Genomic DNA, 23,741 nt, shown 5'->3' on the forward strand with positions numbered 1-23,741 from the left:
GACATTTGACTCCTTCTGAGGATTTGCCACTTATTCTTATTGTATATAATTGTGAACTGAACAACTTTTGAGATACGTTGGTCTGGCAAAACAAGAATTAAAAGAAATCATCTTGCGCATTTAACTTTTTGAGTCACTTCATAAATCCGTAGGTTTATTCTGCAGATGTTAGTTTCATACATGGCAGGTCTAGGGCCGGCACCACAGGGGCTTTGGGCCCAGCTGGCTCCTTGATTGCTCCTCTCCTGTCACTTGCGGATGCAGCTCCACGCTCAAACAGAAGAACGAGGCCTGTAGTCACAGCTCAGAAAGTCAAGTTCACAAAGTGCTAAGAGCTAATTAGCTAAAGTGATGGCAGTGAGGCATTAACCATAGCCAGCTGTCACTCAAAAAAGGTAACCGAGTGCATTTCCACTTTCGCTTCTAATCAACCACCAACTGCTATGATGCATCTCTGTTTTCTACCTGCATTTGAATGGTGGTGCCGATGCTTCCTCAGCTTCGCTTGAGTTATATGGTTTATAAGTTGGCCCAACCAGCAGACTGATGTCATTCACGCAGCCCTTCGGCCAGTGTGGCTAAATTGATAGCTTAAGTATTGTTGTTTTGTTTTTTCATGAGAGCCATATTTCTGACATGAAAACATCAACAGAGTTACTTCCAAATAAAAAAGGATGCCATGCGAACATTAATCAAATCTTACTCAACATTTTACAACCTTCATAACTGATGCAACAATCATAATGAGACATAGAACAAGCTTATATTGTAGATTCAGAAACATTAATGCATTTGACTTTAACCTGGTTAATTTCTGTAATCCACTTTGTTTTTGTTCTTTCATTTGAAAGTAATTCATTTTGATCATCTACATCTTACCATGTAATACTGCAATAACCGTTTGCTTTCCACAGTGTTGCGGTTCCACTTTGGCATATTTTGCAATTTTTCTAGCAACTAAGTTTAAGTTTATTGTCAGTTTATTTAAAATGAATTGCTAGAAAAATGCAAAATATTCCAATTACCTCAAATTATTCCCATGTTCCTGTAAAGGCTGCTAAACCTGTGTGACTACTGGTGTGAGTAGGTTAGGGTTAGGAGCAGCCAGTGTGTAGCGCCGCCACCCCATACAGAGGGCTAAAGGTGATATTCGGCACTGGAAACCTTTACAGGGATGGTGCCAAAAAGCAGGTCGGCAGGCTGGAGTATGTGCTCAAAAAGTGATGTTTATTAACAAAAAATGAATGAAACAAAGGCAAAAATTAAGGTAAAAAAGAAAATCACGGGAAATTAAACAAAAATAACCAGTCATAACATCAAACAAATAAAACCTGCAGCCTCACAGCAAGCTGCTACCTAGTCTCTTGCTGAATTTGACCTGCTCCTCCTTACCCAACTGGTACAAACCACCTACTCAGGTAAGTATGGGGGTGAGCTACCCAGCTATTAGGCTCTCAAAGTACACCGAACACCCCACAATTATAAACACAGGATTCTTACGTTAGTGCTGACATTCGCCATCTACTATAAGCACACAAATGATTCCAAAGTACACACAGTTCAACCAAATGTCATTTACAACTGAACAGTTTTACTCATCTCCCCACATCCTCACCACGCCCAGGTCCTCACTGCTAAGAAAACCTAATGATGCAAACCTGCTTCCACTCTCCCTGATAGAGCAGCTGATCGGCCCCCAACAACCCAGCCAGGACAACTGAAAACCCTTTTAACAGATACCTGTAAACTAAGATACCCCCCCAAAAACAACCAATGTATTCACTCATCCAAAACCCAACAAATTAATGCAAACATTTGAATGATATAACACACAAAATCATGATAATGTGGAGAACAGGGCTTAGTGGAAAGGGAGAGGAGCAGCCTTTTCACACAGTGATAGGTCCACGTTTGTACATGTGGCTGCTGCAAACCTGCTTCAGTTTTGTGTTTTGATGGAATAGCTGCTTTTAATATTTATGTCTTTATTTCTAGCATTTATTTAGCAGTTGTCACACAAGCCACAAATCAGGACTTGATGAGCCCCATGAGGCTTCCAAACTGTGCAAAGAGCAATGTTTGCTTTATGATGGTTTACCTGGGACAAAAGTACATAACTGGTTTAAAGTCTGTGGCTCCGTCCAGCGCGTGATCCTGTATGATCTTTTGATTTTATGATTTTTTTTATTTATTTTTTGCTTGGAGCACATCTTGTTTTCAGTTCACATTTCATTACTAGCCCAACCTGCAGGTTGAGGTTCTTTGTATTGGAAGCCACGTGCGGGGCCTTTGATGAGTGCTTTGATCTCCATTTCACTAATTGTTTTTCCATTTGCTCCCCTGTGGTCTCACGGTTCAGATACAGAGGACGCGCCTTTATCGCAATCTCGCGTAGGGAAACTGCGATCGCCTTGTTAGAGCCAGTGTTGCACGTGAGGCCGAAATTCTCACTGATGTTGAAGGCTTCACTGATGCTTCTCCGGTCAGAGAGGGATAATCTGCATTCTGCTCTTTTTGATCTTTGCTTTGATCCTACCTGCATAAACACTTCATTATGCTTCTTCTAAATGTTCTTCAGCCCCAGAGGAGGCTACTTCAGGTACCTTTCCTCTACTGATGCTGAGAACTGTTGTCCTTGTTTGAAGTGAAGCTGAACTGCTGCTCGTGTGGTTTGAAATCTTAAAAAAAAAGGTTTAGTTAAACTCTTTTCTGTGGCAGTTTGTAATTGTAATGCGTCACTTCTTCCTCACAACCACCTTCTAGTAAAACTAACCACATGATTTTATTTTTAATTTTGTTTCCCCTTGTTGAGGATCTTTTGAAAATCTAATTGTGTACACTTTCTTACATGATCAGTTCTAAAAATGGAGAAGCATCGCCATTTGGTCTGAAAATAAACGTGGATTTTAGACTTGATCCTGTGTCAATGTGCTACATCTGGGTCAAGTTTAGTTTGGTACCATTTGTTTTGTTTGCCAGAGGCAAACCAGGATTGTTCCTGACTCTTGTTTTGGAGAGTCGTTGCTGTTTCCCTTCCTCCTCAGTCGTTTAGTAGTTTGCATCTTTTATGAGAGCAGAGAGAGAGGAATGTTACAGATCTGTGATTTCATGGAGTTAAGATATTCCTGAACAGCAGGAAGTTGTCTCTTAAAGGTGAAGACAGTGTCAAGTTCAACCTGTCAATGTGACAGACTGCAGCTTTGAACCCTGGCTGTGTCATCATCACACGTGCAAAGACGTGACGGTTGTGTGTGTGTGCGAGAAAAAGTCAAAATGCATTTTTTATAATGTTGTTCTGTATTGTAAATGCTGCTCCTTCAGATTTGCAGTCAGTTTAAAAAAAGAATAAACCTGACAAAAGGTAATGGAGGGATTTGAACTGGGAAATGTGCTTCACACAGGGAGACATGGGACAAGTCACTTGAGCAATAATTGATCAAGACTCCCAAACACCAAGAAAACCAGTCTGGAGCTGGATACACTTGAAGAGAGCTGTTGAAGGTTATAAATTATAGTCTCATTACTGTTTATCTCCTAAGACTGTTGGAAGTTTAGAGCTTCTGGGGGAGCCGGGGCACCATGTGGATCTGTCATCCACGATGCACAGAAAACCACAGAGCAAGAAGAGCAGATTCATCAACCCGCATGGCAATAACAGAGACAACAGACACAGTCGTGATGTGACGTCTTCCTGGTCCCTTGCAACAACAAAGCCTCAGTGTCACCACACCGAAAGCTAAATGTGTTACAATCCTTACACAGGAATGTTAAGAGAGCATCTTCTTTGTTTCCAGGAGGCACGGCGTCCAGGCAGAAGGGCTTCCGGGGCTGCATCCGCTCTCTGCAGATGAACGGCGTCCCTCTGGACCTGGAGGAGAGGGCGAAGATCACGCCCGGGGTCCAACCCGGCTGCCCGGGTCACTGCAGCAGCTACGGCTCGCTCTGCCACAACCGCGGCCGCTGCGTGGAGAAGAGCAACGGCTTCCGCTGCGACTGCAGCCCGTCTGCCTACGCCGGCGTCTTCTGCCACACAGGTGCACTCAGCGATGCAGCACATCCCACGCTGCCTCCACGCTGCAAGGGAAGAGAACCAGTAGTATGGTAGACACATCATCTGGTCCTCCTATCGGGGGAAATATTGATGAGATACACTAAATGCATAGAGCTAAATACGATACAAGGGATTGGTTAATCAGATGGATAAAAATATTCGTCGTGGACGTTGAGAAAATACTTTCTTTGCTATGGTCCACTTTTGAGGAAGAAAAATTTCCAGGACTATAACAAAACATTTCAAGTTTAACTCGGGGCTATCAAATTTGGTGAATTAAATTGTGCAATGACCTTTTTAGAACAATAAAAATGTATAGGCTACAGTACATCAATCAATCAATACAATACGTCTGTTTTCTACTGCTTTTCAAACTTTTCAAAGTGGAGCTTCATCTTGCTTCCAGCTCTCTCAATTTATGCTCCGCGTTCAACCTAGAAAGCTTTGTGTTTTCAGAGAAGGAACCGCTGAAAAGTAAATCTCTCAGAGATAGGAAGTGGTGAAAGGGAAGAAAGTATATACTCAGAGCCATTTGTGCGACACATTGATGCTGCTCCTCCAGCTCTTTCTGTCTCCGTCTCTCACTCTCGGTCCCTCTCGCTGATCACCATGGACCAAAAGATGCCATAACCTTTTGTCTAACATCTTGAAAGCAACATTATTATACACTTTACAAAGCGTGAGCCATTAATATGTCTTCTCGACGTCCCCCCTGCTTTGACCTGTCTCTATATCCATCTGCCCACGTAACACCCTGCACAGTGCACACTTCATGCCTCCGCATATCCCTTCTGCTTTAACGCTGCAGTTATATATGTTGCCATGTGCAATCAGGGCCCTTCAGGCCAAGTATGAGCCCTACATCAGTCACAGTATAGATGTCTAACTATATAATCTACAGAACATGGCAAGACTCAATGAAGAGTTCGGAGTCTGCAGGATGCGTTAAAAACATGCCACGACATTGACGTTCAGTCTGGGTTCTCAGTTCAGCAGTTTTGAGAACTCATCCCTCCAGTTGTTTACTGTACATCCACTCATCTTTTCTACATCTAAGGCAGGAAGACGCACAGAAAGTGAATTTTAATTACCCTGATGCTTTCGTGAAAAAACTGTTTCAGCTTGCAGTGAAACAGTGGAATATGTTAAACAATAATTAGCGCTGCTCTTTTTTTGTATTCTGGTAATTTGAAGACAATGAATCTAAAGTTATTCAGAGGCTGAAAATATCGTACTAAGCTAAGATGAGTAAAGTGAGCAATTTGAAACAATATTGAAAGTGAAACGTTACTTTGAATATATGTGAATCACACTTTGCAAGGAAAACAATTATTTCCTTCCCGGTAACACTGACGAGGAATCGTACCAGAGGAAAAAAAGAAAAAAGAAAAGCAGACGCTGCAATGTGAATTAAGTGGATTTCATGCAGTGAAATAAAAACTCAAACAATATCATTATGTAACAACGTTGTTGCTGATAGACCCATGAATCACTGAAAGATTAAGGTTCTGCTGCATTTCACTTCTTGCTCTTCAAAGCGATGAACACAGTCTGATTAAAAGCCCTGCTTGAAAAATCCTCATATGAATTGTTCAGGGCTCTTTTTTTTAAGACCCCCGGAGAGATGCAGATTTTTCTGAGTGGAAAAAACCATGTAGCTCTTTTTTTATATAATCATCGACCAGAATCTGCAGCATTTTTGCTGTTTTTGTCCCACTTAGGAAAAAAAGAAAGCTACATATTTTAGTTTTTTTATGTGGATTGTACTAAACGAAATAGAACAAGGTCAAAAAACAGCATGGAAACACTGTTGATGAATCGCTTTAACTGTCCATTTCTCTGCAATATACAAATATAACAACAGGAAATATACATTTTATGAGGTGAGTTTTGTTGCTGGGTTTTGTTTCTTTTTTTTCTAAAGTTTTGTTCTGTTCCCCATCTCAGGACCATCACGGTCTTTGACCTGATGCGTATATGTAGGGTTGCCACCTTTCAGAAATAGAAATAAGGGACGCCCTGATTTCAGCAGTGCAGGAGCCAAAAAAAAATCCCCAAAACTTCTAAACTGAATAAAAATGTGTTTATTTTATATGAAAAAACAAAATACTTTGATTTAAAGTTTAAAGTGCTTTAATAGCATTGAACTTGCATGACTGTACAGACAGACAACCATACTAGCAACTGAAATATCCTCCTATGCTACGTATGTCCATATCAGCCCAGATGTAATATAGCCTACAGGTGAAGAATATGGTGTAAAAGTTAATTTATTTCAATAATTCAACTAGAATATGGTGTAAAAGTTAATTTATTTCAATAATTCAACTAGAATATGTTGTAAAGGTTAATTTATTTCAATAATTCAAATAGAATATGGTGTAAAAGTTCATTTATTTCAATAATTCAACTAGAATATGGTGTAAAAGTTAACTTATTTCAATAATTCAACTAGAATATGGTGTAAAAGTTAATTTATTTCAATAATTCAACTAGAATATGGTGTAAAGGTTAATTTATTTCAATAATTCAAATAGAATATGGTGTAAAAGTTAACTTATTTCAATAATTCAACTAGAATATGGTGTAAAGGTTAATTTATTTCAATAATTCAACTAGAATATGGTGTAAAAGTTAATTTATTTCAATAATTCAACTAGAATATGGTGTAAAAGTTAAGGAAAATACGGTACAAATCGTGTCCCGTATTAGTTCAATACGGGACGCAACATTTTTTTCTCAAATAAAGGACAATTCCGTATTTTACGGGACGGGTGGCAACCCTACGTATATGTGATCTGGGACCGTATCCACTATCCCAACACTGCATGCCGTAACTTGTTGCTTTGCAGACAAAGGAAAAGCCACTTCAAGTATTGTTACAGTAGTCTCCAGAAGAGTCTAATTCTCAAGCGTGTTGCTTTGGTCGTCTTCCAGAGGTGTCGGCCAGCTTCAGGCCAGAAACCTCCGTCAGCTACACCTTCAGGGAGCCGTCAGAGCAGAGCAGGAACGGCAGCGCTCTGCCCTCGTCCATCTACTCTGACGCAACGCTGAGAGGAGAGAACGTCTCCCTGAGCTTCAGGACCAACCAGAGTCCGGCTCTGCTGCTCTCCGTCAGCTCCCTCTCCAGAGAGTACCTGGCCCTGCTCATCAACAAGCACGGTGAGGACCACGCCAGCCTTGCACAGTTTTTTTTGTGATCAAATTTTTATTTCTTTTTTTTTCCTTTTTCTGAAAAAACAACATGGTGCAAAAAAAACACCAATACATAACAACAAAAAATGAATAGATAAATGTAACAACAAAAAAAACAAATACAAAAAAAAAAAAAAAGTAATGACCATATTATTAAGTATAACAATGCAAAATTAACACATAAATTAAGAGCAAAAATAAATAAATAAATAAATGAAAATAAAATCATAACCCCAGAAATTACCCACCCACCCCCTGGATCCTAGCAGCTTTAAATCACATCAATGTGTTTATAATATAGCTTTTAACATGGTATACTTAGTTTTCCTTTATCACACTAAGGACATAGAAATTATGTATAATGAATAGTTCACTATATCAAAATCTAAACACGACAGAAACTAAATAATTCCTTTATTTCCAGGCTTATCAAATGCCTGCCGCTGCTTGTTTTTTTTTTGTAATTAATTATTTTATTTGTGTATGTAACATTTAGTAGTTGAAAACCGATAACCATAATAGTCTTTTTCCATACATAATATTTTGTATGACATAGATTAACAAAATAAAATACAAATCAATCATCACAGCCTTGCACAGTTAACGACAAAATCTTTAGCCCCCAAGAAACTTTCCCCAAAATACTGGCCGATGATCACATGACAGGTAAAGTAGCAACATTCTTCAGTGTTAAAGCCCCGATTAGGTTCCTTTTTCAATGTAAAATAATTATATCTTTAAAAAATGTACTAAAAATTGAGGTGGTCAAAATGATTAACTCCTAATTGATTTTTCCTTTCAAATATCACCTTAGTAATGTCACCAAGTAATTAACATTTGAACTTTCACTTTCAATGAACAGGGCTTTTGTTGCTTTAGTGTTGATTTATAGAGATGTTTGTTAAATTCTGTTTATTAAGTGATTGTATCATGGTGAAAAAAGAGAGAGAAAAATCAGCCTGGGACTCGAACAGAAAATAGCTCATCTGAAGTGGGAAGGTTGTCCCACTATTTACAAGCCGTTCACTGTGTCCACAGCTGCTGGATGTTGCTTCACTGCATCAAAAGTGCAAGACTTTCTAAAGCAAGATAGTGATATGTCAAAAACAATCCCCTGAAGTTTGCAAGGATGATTCTTGTGCTGGTCCTTTGTCCAAGAGGAAGTGCATGACAATTTGATGCTATGTGGCCGTTCAGGGGCGTGGGGTCATGTAAAATGAAGATTACATGGACATTCGGAGGGATAATTTATGTCTCTTCTAAGTCACATGACAACACTATTGATAATCAAATGTCAGACACCGAATAATTCTGATCTTTATTAAAATGTTATTTCAGTTTAATGCTCTCAGTAAAATATATTAATCTAGTTTAATGGATTACCCTTCCCATGATCATGTCCATGGAAACAGTTCACAAGAAATGGGTTTAACGCTGTGAACTCTATTTTGAAAGAGTTTGATTGGAAAGTGTCCAGGTTACCTGACTTTAGTCTCACTTTCTGGTCTCTTCCTTCAGCAACTTTTTATGATCACTTGGCTCTCATTTTGTTTCCTCTCAGCTTCTCATCCCACCTCTTCACCTCCTCTCATCCTCACTTCCATTTCCTGTCATGTCATCTTGAAAACTCTCTCTTCTCCCTCGGTCTCCGGCCTGCAGCCGTAACGGATGTGCCAGGATCTGTCGCATCTTCTCTCTTACTGGATTCATCTCATCAGCCACTATAGCGTTTTAATCTGTGCAGCTTTGCCAGCCGATTTGGCCTCATCAGTGAGACGTGATGGCTGCCTCCGTCGGGCTGCTAAGAAGGGGCGGTGCAGTGCACTGTTGAACAAGACGACTGAAACCTGTTTTCTGCAATCGTTATATATTGTGGCTTGTAAAAGCAGTAAATTAACACACATTTTCAGCATCCTGGAATCCCACAAAGTTTGCTGCTAGATTAGCTGTAAATCGATTTTCTTTTTTCTGCTTTTAATGACACAATGAAAGTTAATGGAAAGCCGAGTATTCAGGTCTCAGGCAGAGCAGGAGCCATCCGCTCAACTCTCTTAAAATCAAGTGTCCATTTAATTCCCTGAGGTCTTTTTCTTGTTTCACCCATTTCTTTTGCCCTTGATCGTGTGCTGCGTTTTAAACTCCTAAGAATAAGTTTTGTTCTCAATAATTTGTCTATATAAGCAAAATTAGCTGCTAATTTGATAAACTTCTCTTCAGCAAAAACAACTTTTGTAATTAAGAGAAAGATCACACCAAATTATAGTAATAAAATATTCCTAACAGGATTAATTATGATGATATAAACATGAATGTGTGCGAAGGACAATGTGTTTATTCTCTTTAAAACTTGTAAAACTGATTTTTTCCTTGAAACTCTACTTAATGTTCCTAATAATAGGAAAATAGATTAGATTGTTATTGATGGAGAATTACCTTTTTAATCCTCTTATCTTGAAAGAGATTATTAACTCTGATACATCGTTCTGATTCATTAGGGTGAAAAATGGACCAGAAATAGAGATTATAGAAAAAAGGAGACATTTTAATGAATTGAACGTTTGAAAAAGAAAAACGACTTTGTGTCTGTGTAGAAAAGCTGGAGGTGAGATATAAACTGGAGCAGGGTGGAGATGCTGAAGTGCTGCGAAGCAGCGCGCGGGGCCTCGCCAACGGACAGCTGCACTCGGTTACCGTCAGGAGACACGCACACGTGGTGTCTGTGCAGGTAAGAAAACATGCAAGTATCCAGCATCACCCTGGACATGTAGCTTTTCCCACAAAGACATAAATAAATAGACAAACTGGCCTGGATCACATTAGAGAGACGTGTATTATGAACCAATACAGAAGCATATTGGATTTGTGGAAAAAGTGGTGTTTCTTTGTGTGAAAGAAATGAGTAGAAAGTATTAAGAAAAGCGGTGACAAATCATTTTATTGATTCCACAAGACTTATTTCGGTGATAAAGGTCTTTTATTTGCATCCCTTTAAATGGCCTTCAAGATCACGCAGACGATTTCTTTAACGATGCGCCAGTCGGAAAAAGTGTCAAAGGCTTTCTGCACACTGAAGGCCACTCGACATGCTCTCATGTTCAAGATATTTTGCTGCTTTGCTGCTAAGAGTCAGCTCCTTCATAATAATAGCTACAGCAACTACTCTGAGAAGGCTGCTTATACTTAATCTGTGAACGTCCACCTCTATGAAAGAGAAAAAAAGGAAGGCAAAACAAGCAAATCACTTCTGCAACTTAATGTCAGAGTTCCATCTGGCACAAACTCTGATGAATGTCTGTGAAATGTCTGTAAAAGCAATTGTAAATGCCACACATTCAAGTCCCTCCTGCTGTGCATGCAACAGGTGTTTGTGACCACAAAACTGGAGGTGTTAGAACGTCTCATGCCAGGCTCACGGTGCCAACAATATGGTGCAAGCAGAGAAATTATTTCCTTTCACTGTTTCTCTCAACAGGTGTCCAAGATAATCTAAAAAAGCAAATAAATAAAAACACATGCAAGATTTTTCCATCAAAACCATGATTTGGGGCTGCCTAAGCATTTCCTGCTGGTCATTTGGGCTCTTTAACATCCTTAATTATGAGTAGCCATTACAACCTTTTATTTAATGTATGTGGCAGCAGCTGATTGAGCTTTCCAAAGCCAGTTATGCCCAAGATCAAATCTGAAACCCACAAGTTAAAGATAGTTTTTTGAGGATGTGCAGCAAGGAGAAGCCACTTTAAATGTAAGCATCATGTTTATTGTGAGATTACTAGCAAATATAATGGATATAGTTGGAGAACTGATAAGGAGAATGTCAGGAATGCAGTAGTGAGACACAATCTCGACTACAAACATTGTACTGGTTTCTGTAATCCTGGACATGTTGCTGTGTAGGAGGGTCTCTGAACCCTGGATATTGAGCTACCAGCTTTGAGTTTGGAGGTCACCTGTGACACCTACGATGCTACATGTGACTTCAACAGCTCAGCTGCTGCAGGCTACAAACACACCGATAAACTCATGATGGTCTCTACTGATTTCAATACTCTACACATCCAAATTTCAGTTTGCTCTCTGCTTACATATTTTATATTTCTCAATAATTTCTCAAGAATGAACACTTTATATTTGTAATAATAAAGCATTTCCAATATAATTCAAAACAGAGATCCAAATTAAAAGAGTTAAAGAAAAGTCTTATCCATCAAATGTTTACCTGCTAAAAACCAAAGTTGTTCTTTTAAGGTTCAGAAGCTAAATCAGTGTGGAACTGACAGCAGATTAAACTCAGAACTATTGTTTTGGTTAAAACGGGTTAGAAGAGCGGGCTGGAACAAACCACACATCAGAAGAAATACGAGGCACCTTAATCTTCTCTTGATCCACCAAATCTCTTACCTTGTTAACATCAGCCTGAAAGTATATGTGCGTTCTTCTAAGCAGGACAGGAGCCAGTTTAATTATAGACACTGAGATGAAATACAAGGTGACCTCGTCTTGATTTGCTGTGTTAAAGCTGCAGGCAAATATGAGGGGCGTTTCATTGTGCCTGTTTTCATCTCTGTGAATCATCACATCGTTATCAGGATGCACAAGGAGGTCAACACTGGTGTCATACGTGGACGGTGTCACACCTTTTTAAATGTCCAGATAAAAGATGACCCTCTGAAGCCTCGGCCACTCTCAAGTACTAGTATGCTGTGTGCTCTCTTTCATTGCTGTTGTCAGAAAGGTATTAAGATCTTCTAGGTTTACTGGCAGCACTAGTTTGAATAAAAACAGCATATCAGACTTAATCAGGGACTGGAAACAAAAAAAACAACAAAAGATGACCTTATTTCCACTGTTGCCCGCAGACTTTAAAACTATTCTGTTCAGACTCCAGCACTTTAACTACATCTGCTTTCGTGAATATGATATATAGCGATAAATTAAAGTTATGCAAATTTTACATGGAGGTCATTGTTATGTTAACTCAAAATTAGCTCTCTCTCCTGCACAAATGATTAAATCGCATTTTTGCAACTACTTTATTTAAAAGTACATCCATCCATTTTCTATATCCGCTTAATCCTGGTCAGGGTCACGGGGGTCTGCTGGAGCCGATCCCAGCTCATTACACCCTGGACAGGTCGCCAGTTTATTGCAGGGCCACATATACAGACAACCATGCACTCTTTTAAGGACATTAATGAAAAATAATTAATTATTCAGCACTTGACAGCTTGTAGTTGAGTTTCTAACAAATTAAAACCTCCAGCATAACAGCCCTTTCAGCTTGAGTCAGCTTGAGTCTGAAAATATTATTTCTGAATATGAATTATTCAGTGACCTGTGGACTTTTGTGGGCCTCTGTGACATCAGACCCAGCTCTGAGGAGAAGCTTCACCTTGTTCATCTCATTCCAACTTCAGACAATGCTGCTTTATAATAGTTTAGCTCAAAGCTATGACACCTTTTAGAAAAAATGTGGATGTAATGAACAGAACTAACATGTGGGACTGTATGTCTTTGTTATTTAAACCAACAAATGTCACAGACTTTTCTTTCAGATGTCAGGAAATGTATTTAGTCTTTTTTTTTATATTTCTTTCTTTTTTTAATGTATAAAAGTCTTTGGTTGGTGAAATGATTGCAGGTAAATATGCAATGTTGCATCTCTTTCCCAAAAAACTGATACCTAAACAAACCAAACAAGCTGCCAGTGGCAATCTGCTCTGAGCTGGTTTTAACGTAGATCATCTGACCAGCTTTGCAAACACTGTCAGTGGAGAATCTGTCATCCAGGTCACGGCAATCGTAAAACGCTTGAATAGAGGGCTCTGGATATTCTTTTTATGGTTCTTAAAGACATTTCAGCTCTCATCTAAAATGTTCTGCAGTTATAGCTGCCTGCTGAGTAGTTTCAGGCTTTTACGCAGTTTTTTGGACATTCACACCTTGTAAATTACTGAGGTAATATGATTCACGGTGGGCTTTTTATCTACCTGACCAGGACATTTTGGGGGGGAATTTGACAACCATTTGCTTTTTGGCTGTGAGGTCAGACAAAAATCATCATCAAAAGTCAAGAGAAGAAGTCCATTCTCCTTTTACTTTACGTTGAAATTTAACTCTTTTATGATTTGATTTGTGATTAGAATCAGCATGAAAGAAATTTAACATCCTCTGTTTTTGATTTTCACCCACACAAACATGTCTCCAATTTGCATAAAATCTACACTGTTCTTTATAAAACTTGAATCATTTTGTTTTCAGAAATAGCCTTTTTTTAGTCTTCACTCCATTTACAATAATTTAATTAGAAGAATGTTGTATAAAAATGTTTTATTTCAACTTTTTGGAAAGAAGTGTAAATACTGGATGAACACAAGATACAGCTTGATAGCAACATGCATCAACTGCAGCTATTCACGTTTGTTTATAATCTTTGAAAGGTTGAAATACACCTTTCAGCTAGCCCAAAAGCTTTAAAGCCACATTATATATTTATACCACTTCAGACAAAACTAGTTTGACCCTACTAAATAAATGTTGTGTCAAATCAAGTGAATAAACTAACCAACATTTATGAAGTGAAAACAGACTTAAAGGTAAAACAAGCTTTAGTTTTAATTAGCCTATCAATTGGGACATTTATCCAGACACCAACAGTTTTGGCTCAGACCAGCATCCTCCTTCACAGCCACATGGGGAGACCCTCTGTGGAGCAACCCTCATTAGGATGATCTCCAGTGGAGAATTTCACCTCGCATGACTGAATGTTTTTCTTTACAAGTCTGTTTCTCCCACTGAGCTGGCAAAATGACCACTGGAGGGAAAAGTTTGAAATCGATCAACTATTTTTTGCTCTAAATGCAATGAGTTGATGAGTTTTGAGCAATGAGTTTTTGACGCTGAAAAATACAACTGAAAAAAAGGAACAGTCAGAACTCGTGAAATATAGCTTCTCTTTTTCAGGTTGATGAAAACGCCAGAGAAGACTTCAGTCTGACATCTGATGTTGAGTTTAATTCCATCAAATCGCTGGTGTTGGGCAGAGTGTATGGTAAGTGATGGGATCTTTTATAATTCGAGAGCACTCAGACTCACACTCCTTTGACACTGCTGAAGCTCTTAGTACAGCAATGAAAAATTATGTATTACTTTATGTTAGGGAGTCCACGGAAAAGCCAAGATATAAGCAGAAAAATGCGGAAACAGAGTTTCAGAGTGGAAACCTGCAGACCTGATGCTGATGTTGACAGACCCACAGCTGCTTCCTCATCAACCTCAGCAGGCTGGACTCCTCTACATCTGTCAAGCCGAAATTCTAAGCAAATCATTTGCAGCATTACAACCAAAAAAAAAACCCAACTATTTCATCCATTTATTTATTACTGTATTTACAGTCTGCTATACAGGCAAGACCATAACCCAAAGAAGTCAGCAAAAAAGATGTTTTTTCCAGATTTCGAACTTCCAAAACTATCCAAAAATCAACCAAAGATGTTAGACAGCCCCCTCACCCTCAAAGAACTTCATGAAGCTCTGGAGAAAATGCCTAATAATAAATCACTGGGTCCAGATGGATTTCCACCAGAATCTTATAAATTATTTTTGACAAATATTATTACCACTTTTCTACAAAGTCGTAGCTGAAATTCATACCACCTCTACAAATCCTCCACAATACCGCAGTTATGACAGTTATTCTAAATCCAAATGAGGATCCATCTCCTGCGTGCAGGCTATCGACCATTTTCATTAATCAATACTGACTTGAAAATAATCCCTAAAGCCCTGCCCACAAGAATAAAAAAACTGTAGCTCCAATATTCATCCATGCAGATCAAACAAGCTTAATTAAAAACAGAAATATAACAGATAGCACCTGCAGGCTATTCATCTCAATTCATATCGCTCAACAAAAACAAACTAAATCAATAATAGAATCTAGTGGTAGTATTTAATAGTAGTATTAGATGCAGAAAAAACATTTTGGTTCAGTACACTACACATCTTTGGTTTTCACTGGATTAAAACACTGTAAACTTCTCCACAGTAATCACTAAAGGGATTTCATCACAAAGTTTAATATTTAATCGGGGAATCAGACAAGGATGCTCAGTCTGTCCTTCACTGGTTGCTATTTTTATTGAACCCCTTGCAGCTGCAGTACGACAAAACCCCCACATTAAAGGAATTCAAGACACTAGGTCCTAACAAAATTATTTTTTATGCAGATGATGTACAGCTATATCTAAAAGATCTGTACAAATCTATACAGCAGACTTTTGATATCATTAGTTTCTTTCAAAAATTTCTAACTATAATATTAATTGACCAAAATAAACTATACTACTGCTTTCAGAAAATGCTTGGGATTCTGCGCTTCAAAGTAACTTTCTACCGCTCAATTCCAGTAATATTAAATATTCAGGTGTTAATGTTTCCCCTCGGCTGTCAGAATCGTTCAGTCTAAACTACAAGGGAAATGGCTTTAGTTCTGGGATGACCTGCCTCAGTGCATCGGACAGGCCTCCTCTCTGTCTGTTTTTAAATCCCTCCTTGACCTCCTTTTATTCTTTATTATATTATTTTATCCCATTTTATTGCTTTGATTGTATGAATGTTACTTTTACTCATTTTATGCTTATTACCTTATTTTATTTAACATTTTATATCTTTTTGAGCTGTCTGGTCTTTTATCTATGATGTTATTATTTATTCTTCTGTACAGCACTTTGGTCAAGTGTGGTTGTTTTAAAAGTGCTTAACAAATGAAATAAAAACTCCATGATGCTTGGTTAAGGTTTAGGATTCTGAGACCACGGGGGATCACTGCCGACGTGTTCAACTCACATTTGTTTGGTGCAGAGAGAGGTTGAAGCAGGCATGTTGATATTTCTGTTCACTGCTAAAATTTGCCCCATTATATAATCCAATTCTGCAAATCCATCCAATAAAAAGGGCTTTTACTGTGCTGACACTGACCCAACACACCAGTACCAACTGTGATTCAGCCCAAAGTTTTGGTTGCGACCACGAGTTGTTGCTGAATTAGTGTTGGAGGTCAGCATTATTGCTTTATGACTGTTTCAGCTCATGCACAAATCAGGGGATTACAGCCAACATAACCACAAAAAATCATACTCACTCATCTACACCACACCACACAACACAAACACCAATGCATTATAGAATAGAATAGAATAGAATACATCTTTATTGTCCACCAGGGGTGGAAAATTGTCTTTGGCTCACCAAAAAACAAACATCTCTAAAAAACAGACAGCTCTAGGACAACAACATACATACATGATTACATAAGAACAACAGTGTTATCAATAACACAAACACAACATCCACCACTATACCTGTGTTTGTCTGTCTTTCTTTACTGCACTGTCTGTAATTTTAGTCCTCTTTGACAGAATGTGTCTCAGGTCCTAATAAAGTTTGTGAGAAAGTCAAGAGGGCATGGTGTAGGAAAACTTACATCTGCTGCAAGATCAAATTGTTGTGCTTTATTGCTCATGCATCACAAACAGCACGGTTGCAGCAATTGGAACCTTTTAAATTGCTATAAGGCTGCTATATGCCCTCATTTACAGTCCCCATAAAGTGGAAGCTAAGAATTTTGCTTGGCTTTTTTTTTCCAGGTAAAACTCTGGTCTGGTGGAAAGGATGAGGAGCAGGTTGTTCCCTCCAATGCAAAGCACCCTGAATACACAGATTTAACTCTGGGTAACAGTAGTGACAGGTGGAGAATGTGACTGGGGCAGTACTTCAGGCAAATGGTGCGTTAAACAAACATTTTAATGGTTGCACAGAACTTAATGATGCTTTAATAGTTGATTGGTGCTGCCACACGATGGTGGCCCTTCTCCTTTCTTGAATAGCACCTTTCACAATGTTATGTTGTCTGTCAGTATATTCCCGTGTGCTCGGTGTTGAAGTCTTTCCTGATACAGTTTCCAAGACTTCTTTCAGGAAGTGAAAAAAAAGACACACACACACTTTGTTAGCATGTTCATAAGGTTCTTTTCTGTTGTCACAAGTTATGAATTGAGCAAAATCAGGATGATGATTTCTACTTTGAAACTTCAGGGTACCACATACATTCCTAGAGAGACAAGGTCATAAATTCACCATCTAAAACAGTAAAATACTTGCTGAGTGGGGTTTTAAAACTAGTTTGAATACCTTGTGAGAAACCAGTGAAAAGCTCAACAACCAAGGTGAAGGCGTCAACAGACACAAGACGAAGGAACTTCATTGTTGGCATGTTCCTGTATGCCAACAACAACCTGTAAGCCGTCAAATCTCACCCGGAGGTGTTAAACTGCAAATAGATGTGGATTTTGTGTATTCGTAGCATTTCATTCACGTGACAGAGGGCACTGCTCTGAAGTTTTCAGACAACCACTTTGCAACGCAGCAGAGATTTGCCAGTCACGTAATATACAGACAACTGTTGTTCCAACCAAACACCCATGCCAGTTTGGACTGAATGTTAGCATAGTGTATATATTCCCGCCAAAATCAATCTCATGATTTCAAATGTTTTAATTCTGTAGTTTGAATATATGAAATTGTATTAAACATGCAGTTGGTGGATTTGAGTTGTGCATCTTATTCATCACTGGATTTTCTCATCCTTACTAAGTAAAAACAAATCTGTGCTATTTGCTAAAACTATCTGCCTGACTGAAATTTAGGATTCATGTTGTTTTTAGATTAGCTGCCACTGGTATCTCATGCTTTTTGACCACATCACCTCTGCTTAAAAAAAAAAGAAAAGCAAAAAAGCATATAATGAAGAGTCGACTTTCCAAAGAGATAGAAAAAAAGTCCAGTATTCTGGCGCCACGCTTCATCCATTTAAACGCTCATCTCTGGACTGGGACTTGTAAAAGTGTTGGGGAGACGACAGTAATTGGCTGTGTCATGATTTATTCATGTTCTCCCTACGAGGCTCCGTCAAAGAGGGTCTGAGATATTAGCTTTGGACAACACAAGGGACTGAAAAGCCACAGGGTACAGTCACGGCTCACGGCCGTGCCGTTAGTTTTAAGAGAATCACTTGGCTCTTAAGAGGAAAATATGTGTCATCTACTTATATGCTGTATGTCAGTAAAAAAACAGAGAGCTATTGTGTGTTTTTATATCCTGGTCATGTTCTTTCACTTTGAGTGTAAAACTCCTATCAATGTTGAGTAAACGAAATTAATGCAATGTATCATTGTGTGTATTTATTATATATTTAATGCCCTTCAAATTTCCATTGTCAGTTCATTTTAAAGGGGAATTATAGCTACTACCCCCGAGTTAAGTCAGATCTACATTTCATGTCCCTCTGGCTTAAAGCTCCAGTACACCGTAACAGTTCAATGGAGTGTTTCAACCCTGTCATGTCAACATGTGGCCTGCCGTCCACCATGTCAAACCAGAGGAGGCAGAGAGCCAGATCAGGATCAGAAAAGCAGCAGTAAAGTGGATTTTCTGTCACTTCCTCCTAGCCTCATCATCCATCAGTCTAACTAATGGACCCAGAAGGAATACAGAGACTCAGAGGGGGAGAGAGGGGTGATGTAGTGAGGAGAGCATCCGCTGAGAGGAGTTTACTGGCTGCGGTAATGTCTCCTGCTGCTCCCATCAACATGCAGATGTGTCCCGGTAAAACCAGTCACCTCTCAGTCATCTGCTGAGACACTGATGCAGCTGCTTCAGGCGGTAATGTCGCTTTCACAGCTGCTGTTTACGCTGCCGTGAAGAAGTGCTGATGAATGATGAAGGGATTCAAGTCAATAAAATGAATAGATTTAGGAGCAGAGAGCACATATGTCTTGTGGAGTGATAGATGCAGTGTGAAAGCAGAGTTACTGAGTCATTTTGCTGTCATGGATGCTTGTCAGTTTGGGATTTTTTTATGAATGAACGATGTTGAACATCATGGATCTTGAAATCACGGTGTCACTTTTAGTCCCGCCGTTACTATTAATAAAATACCCCAAACTACTACAGATAAATAGCACTACAGTATGCAAAGGTAGTAAATTTGATGTCTGTGGGTGCTTTAAGTTAATGTATGGTCACCATTGCTCTCCCAGGGACGGGTGACAAAAGAATCCAAGTACATGTATTAGGTTAGGGGAGTAATGAGTTGTGCAAACATTAAAGGACAATGAAAAGCCCTGGTCAAAAACAAATGGAATATTTTTATCACCTTGAACTGCAAATTAAGACAGAATATCACCTGATAGCCAACCTTATATATACTCTTACTTTAAAGTTAATTCAGTGTAACAAGGTGAAACGGCTGTCACAGCAGCCAAAGTCAGAGGTGCCATCAGATTAACAGAAAGGAGTGTATGATGATCTGAACACCCACATGTCCTTTTGAGTCCCCAAGTTTTCCCCAAGACACCGTTTCAAAAGACCAATAGGGATAAAACATGATTTATGGTTCTCCATCGCCATCTTCAGGTTCTGTGTCAAGGTCACAGCGTTGCACAGTTACCTGGTCACAATGACCAAAGGAGTTGGAGCTAATCGACCTGGAATAGCAAATGCTTTTTTTTGCCAAAGTTGCATCATTGTCAATTCAACAGAGAAGCATAAATGGGCCTTATTATGTCACAAGGTAAGAGTTTTCCTATGTAGTAAAACCCCTTCTGATCACATTTAGATCTGCCACAGGCAATATGCTGCCCTCATGTGGTCAGAGACAGTGTTGCTACATAGAGTGGTTTTAAAGTAAGAACGGTCAAAACGACAAATGGTGGCTCTCAGTTTCTACAAAAATTGTATTCATATCAGTAGCGTGTGAAAGTAAATTAGTAATGATGCTTTAGATATGGCAACAACATATCTAAAGCAACCACTTTAAAGTCAATCTAGAGCAATAAATATGACCAAGTTGGTGATTTTCTTACTTTTTCCAAACATCCTGAGATGAAACTCGAGGTGGAAAAAGGCCTTTTGAATATAATGAAAGTATAGATAGTATTTATAAAAGGTTATTCTTTCATATGTGGAACGTTATTGATGTTCACATCAGTAAAGCAGTTTCGTTTTGTCTTTCAGAGTCTGATGACTTGGATCCACACCTGGCCAGGTTAGCGTCTCTCGGTTTCGCCGGCTGTCTGTCAGTGGTTCAGTTCAACTCCATCAGCCCTCTGAAAGCGGCTCTGCTCCATCCGGACACCAGCCCCGTCATCATCACTGGACCTTTGACCCGGTCAAACTGCGGTTCTGCCGCTTCAGGCAATCCCTACGAAGCCGAGAACACACACCTCCTGTCAGGTCCGTAACCATCGCTCAGCTCTGAGGAGCCTCTGGTTTGTTGTCATGCTTTAGATATTGGATATCACACACACACAAATAGTAAACTAAGGCCAGATTTTGTAAAAGAAGAAAAAAAGGACCAATTCCCAGCCTACTAACATGTTTCCCATTTCCCTCCCTTTCTTTAGCTAAGCTCAGAATGACAGACTTCGTAAAAATACAGTCAAGTATTAAAGATGAAGCCCCAGTCTGTGGAGCTTGCAGCAACACAACAGAAATGAAGCTAAATGTCATTCTTTTACGCTTCATCGCTTAAACTTGTCAAGCCTGAGGGCCTTTTTCAATATGTAGCACGACGAGCGCTGCCACAAAACAGAACAGTGGAGAACTGCTCCGCACATTCAGACGTACCATCGTTTTCACTTCTAATTAAACTACAGTGGAGTTGTTGGTTGAAAATGTAAGCCAAGAACATCGAGACAAGAGTGATACGTTCTGGAGCATATTTTCTAGCCTGCAGGTTGTTGGGGAGGAAATATGGGGGAAAATAAGGTTTTCAAAGTCATTAAACAACTTAATGTTTTCACCTCATGTGCCTGTCTGCGGCTGCATGGTGGTGTGGCCGCAGCAAAGATCCGAACTGAATCCCGGCTGGTGGTCTTTTGCAGTTTGCACGTTTCCCCCCATATGTGGACCGGTCTCTCTAACTTGATGTGACCTTGAGCGTGCATGCTTGTTTTTCTTTAATTAGTTATTCTTTAATTATAGCTGCATGCATCTCCTGTTGGGTTTCTTTCTTAGTGTCAAAACTTGATGATGCTGCGTTTTGGAGAGGCTCATCAATCATGCGGGATGTAGAACATGACCAGTGTAATTAGGATCGTTCCGTTAATGAGGAACGAACAGGAGATCACGCTGTGATTTTCTTCCTCTGAACTGGTTCTGATAATTTTCTGTGAAGCGTGATTCCTGCCACTTGGGTCGCTGATGTAGACTTCTGATATTCTGGATGATTTACATCTTTCTGATTCTATTATCCAATGTATTCCTCTTGTTTGGTTCCTTGTATCTACTATTTATCTCATTCTCTTTTTCTGTCTTGCTTTTTTGTGTTGGTCTTTCCAATTTCTCTTGTGCTCCTCGTCTCCTCCTCCACCGCCTTTCTCTTTCTCTCCGCTGTAGACCAGTCTGGTTCTGTGGGTTCAGGTCAACCTTTAGTCAATGCCATCAGGACCGACTCTGCGCTGATTGGAGGTACTGAACTGTTTTGTTTTAATGCTGAACATGTTTCACCTTCTTTGGGGAGGGGCAGTCCTGTGTTTTTCCTGTCAAATCAACCACATAACATTTCATCAGCCACAGCAAAACACTTCATGTTGTTTAAAGAAAGCAGGTTGAACAAAGTTTCAGGCCGGAATGGAACTCCAAACATTACAGGAGTTATGTGAGAGGCAGGAGTTCATTTAAAACTAATTAAACTTTGTTGCTCTGCCAGCACAAATTGATTCAAAGCGGAGACTGAAAAGGTTCAATCTATAATCGTGTAGATAGAAAAAGGTAAAATCCACAGAAAAGTCATTTAAAACTGTCCATTAAACTTTCCAGGACACAAAGGGGCAGCTCACCTAATTAAACTTTTACTGGAATGATTTGCTGATAGAAACTTATTTATTTATTTAAACCATTATCATCACAAATTGATATCAGGTGGAATTTTAAAATTCAATTACATGAAAATGGCTGCAGTATTCCCAAACGTGTGAAAACAGAACAGATGAACCTGATTCATCCGAAAGATTTCACGTGATGCTCAATATTTTTCAGAGTTGGATTAGCAAGACAATGACAACTTTAGGGAATGAAATCCACCCATGAGATCCCTCTGTGTTTCAGGCGTCATCGCAGTTGTCATCTTTGTGATGGTGACCGGCCTGGCCATCACCGCCAGATTCCTCTACCGGAGGAAAGACACGTATCAAAACCAGGAAGGGAAGGGAGTCAAACGGGAGGACAGCCCAGATTTTCCTTTCAACGACCAGGCCGACTCCCAGAATCCCCCCACGGAAAACACGAAGGAGTATTTCATCTAACAGGGAGCCTGATGAGTCGATGTGCTGCAGATGTTTTTGAGCCCGAGGGTGCAGCTGGGAGTCCAGCCCTCGGGACCTTTGCAGAGCGCTTAGTTGGCCATTCAGACGCTTCTTTAGCTGAAGCGGCTCGACAACAAGTTGAACGCAAAGAGGAACAATTCACATGACGTTGTGTTTTTGTTGCTTTACTGTAAATTGTGAATATACTGATACGAACAAGCAACGGTGTTGAACTTCAAAGTGATGATACTCGTGTTTCAGCAACTGTGAATATTCAGAAATTCAAATGTTGGATTTGTGTCTTTACAAAAAGTCTCTTTGTCACACTGTAATGTTTTATAGAAAGCGATAGAGCTTTGGAAAGTCTTGTTGTGTGTGGGCAGAGGAAAAGTGAAGCATCATTTACAGCCCGACAGGATGTTATTGTATTCCTTTGGGAGGTTTTTACCACGTTTTTCAAGATTTTCCAAACCATCGATAGGTATTTTCTCTTTAACTGTGAGGTTTATTTCTCTCTCTCTCTCTTTTTTTAACCTTTCTATCCACTTCCCTCAGTTGGGTTCCATTTGCACAAGTGTTTTCTGTCGAGGTATTTTCTTCCATCATAAAGTCATTACAAAATGATTCTGAGAATGAATTTATTATGTTTTAAAGCTATAAATGATAATGTCAATAATAATTGTATTAAATTACATTGTAAAAGAAAAGAAAAAAGGACAAAGATCTTTTGAAAAAGTGTTGTTGCAAGCTGAAGCTCATCATTTCGCGGTGAGATGCGCAGCTGTATTGTTTTACACGCTCTCCACTTTCATAGTCTTCTTGGTACTTGCTGGCATTTCTGTTTAGACAAGAAGCCCACTGAGCACATCAGATGGCGAGCAGTATCGACATGCTGCTGGTGGGCTGAGTTGAGCATTTAGCAGCTTAAGAACCAGATATTTCCCTCAGGAGTTGGTTGAGACCAAAACCAGGGCTGAACAAGGCGTGATAGCGGTTTTACCGCCGCCAGGGGAACGCAAACACGACACCAGGAGAATGATAATGCCGCACCATAACTGCTGGATGTGTAAATAAGATTTGCCGTTCTGACTGCACGGCTGGGTGACTCGGGTACCGCACACGGTTAGAGG

General features: G+C 39.5%; 1 protein-coding gene across 3 annotated transcripts in view; it reads left to right on the forward strand.

The window, feature by feature from the left end:
- The window catches only part of LOC133452497 (contactin-associated protein-like 4), a 138,019-nt gene extending 114,757 nt beyond the window's left edge, over positions 1–23,262 (forward strand). Inside the window, exons 18-24 of one of the 3 annotated variants that reach the window (XM_061731842.1) lie at positions 3,795–4,034; positions 6,989–7,213; positions 9,838–9,971; positions 14,210–14,297; positions 20,321–20,539; positions 21,704–21,775; positions 22,415–23,262. In XM_061731842.1, the coding sequence (XP_061587826.1) occupies positions 3,795–4,034; positions 6,989–7,213; positions 9,838–9,971; positions 14,210–14,297; positions 20,321–20,539; positions 21,704–21,775; positions 22,415–22,611 (1,175 nt within the window). In that variant the 3' untranslated portion in view covers positions 22,612–23,262. Of the gene's footprint in view, positions 1–3,794; positions 4,035–6,988; positions 7,214–8,905; positions 9,010–9,837; positions 9,972–14,209; positions 14,298–20,320; positions 20,540–21,703; positions 21,776–22,414 lie in introns of those variants that run through there. The other 2 variants (XM_061731843.1, XM_061731844.1) reach the window with 2 other exon arrangements.
- Positions 23,263–23,741: the final 479 nt, after the last annotated feature.

This window comes from Cololabis saira, chromosome 10 (genome assembly GCF_033807715.1).
Source record: "Cololabis saira isolate AMF1-May2022 chromosome 10, fColSai1.1, whole genome shotgun sequence".
NCBI lineage: Eukaryota > Metazoa > Chordata > Actinopteri > Beloniformes > Belonidae > Cololabis > Cololabis saira.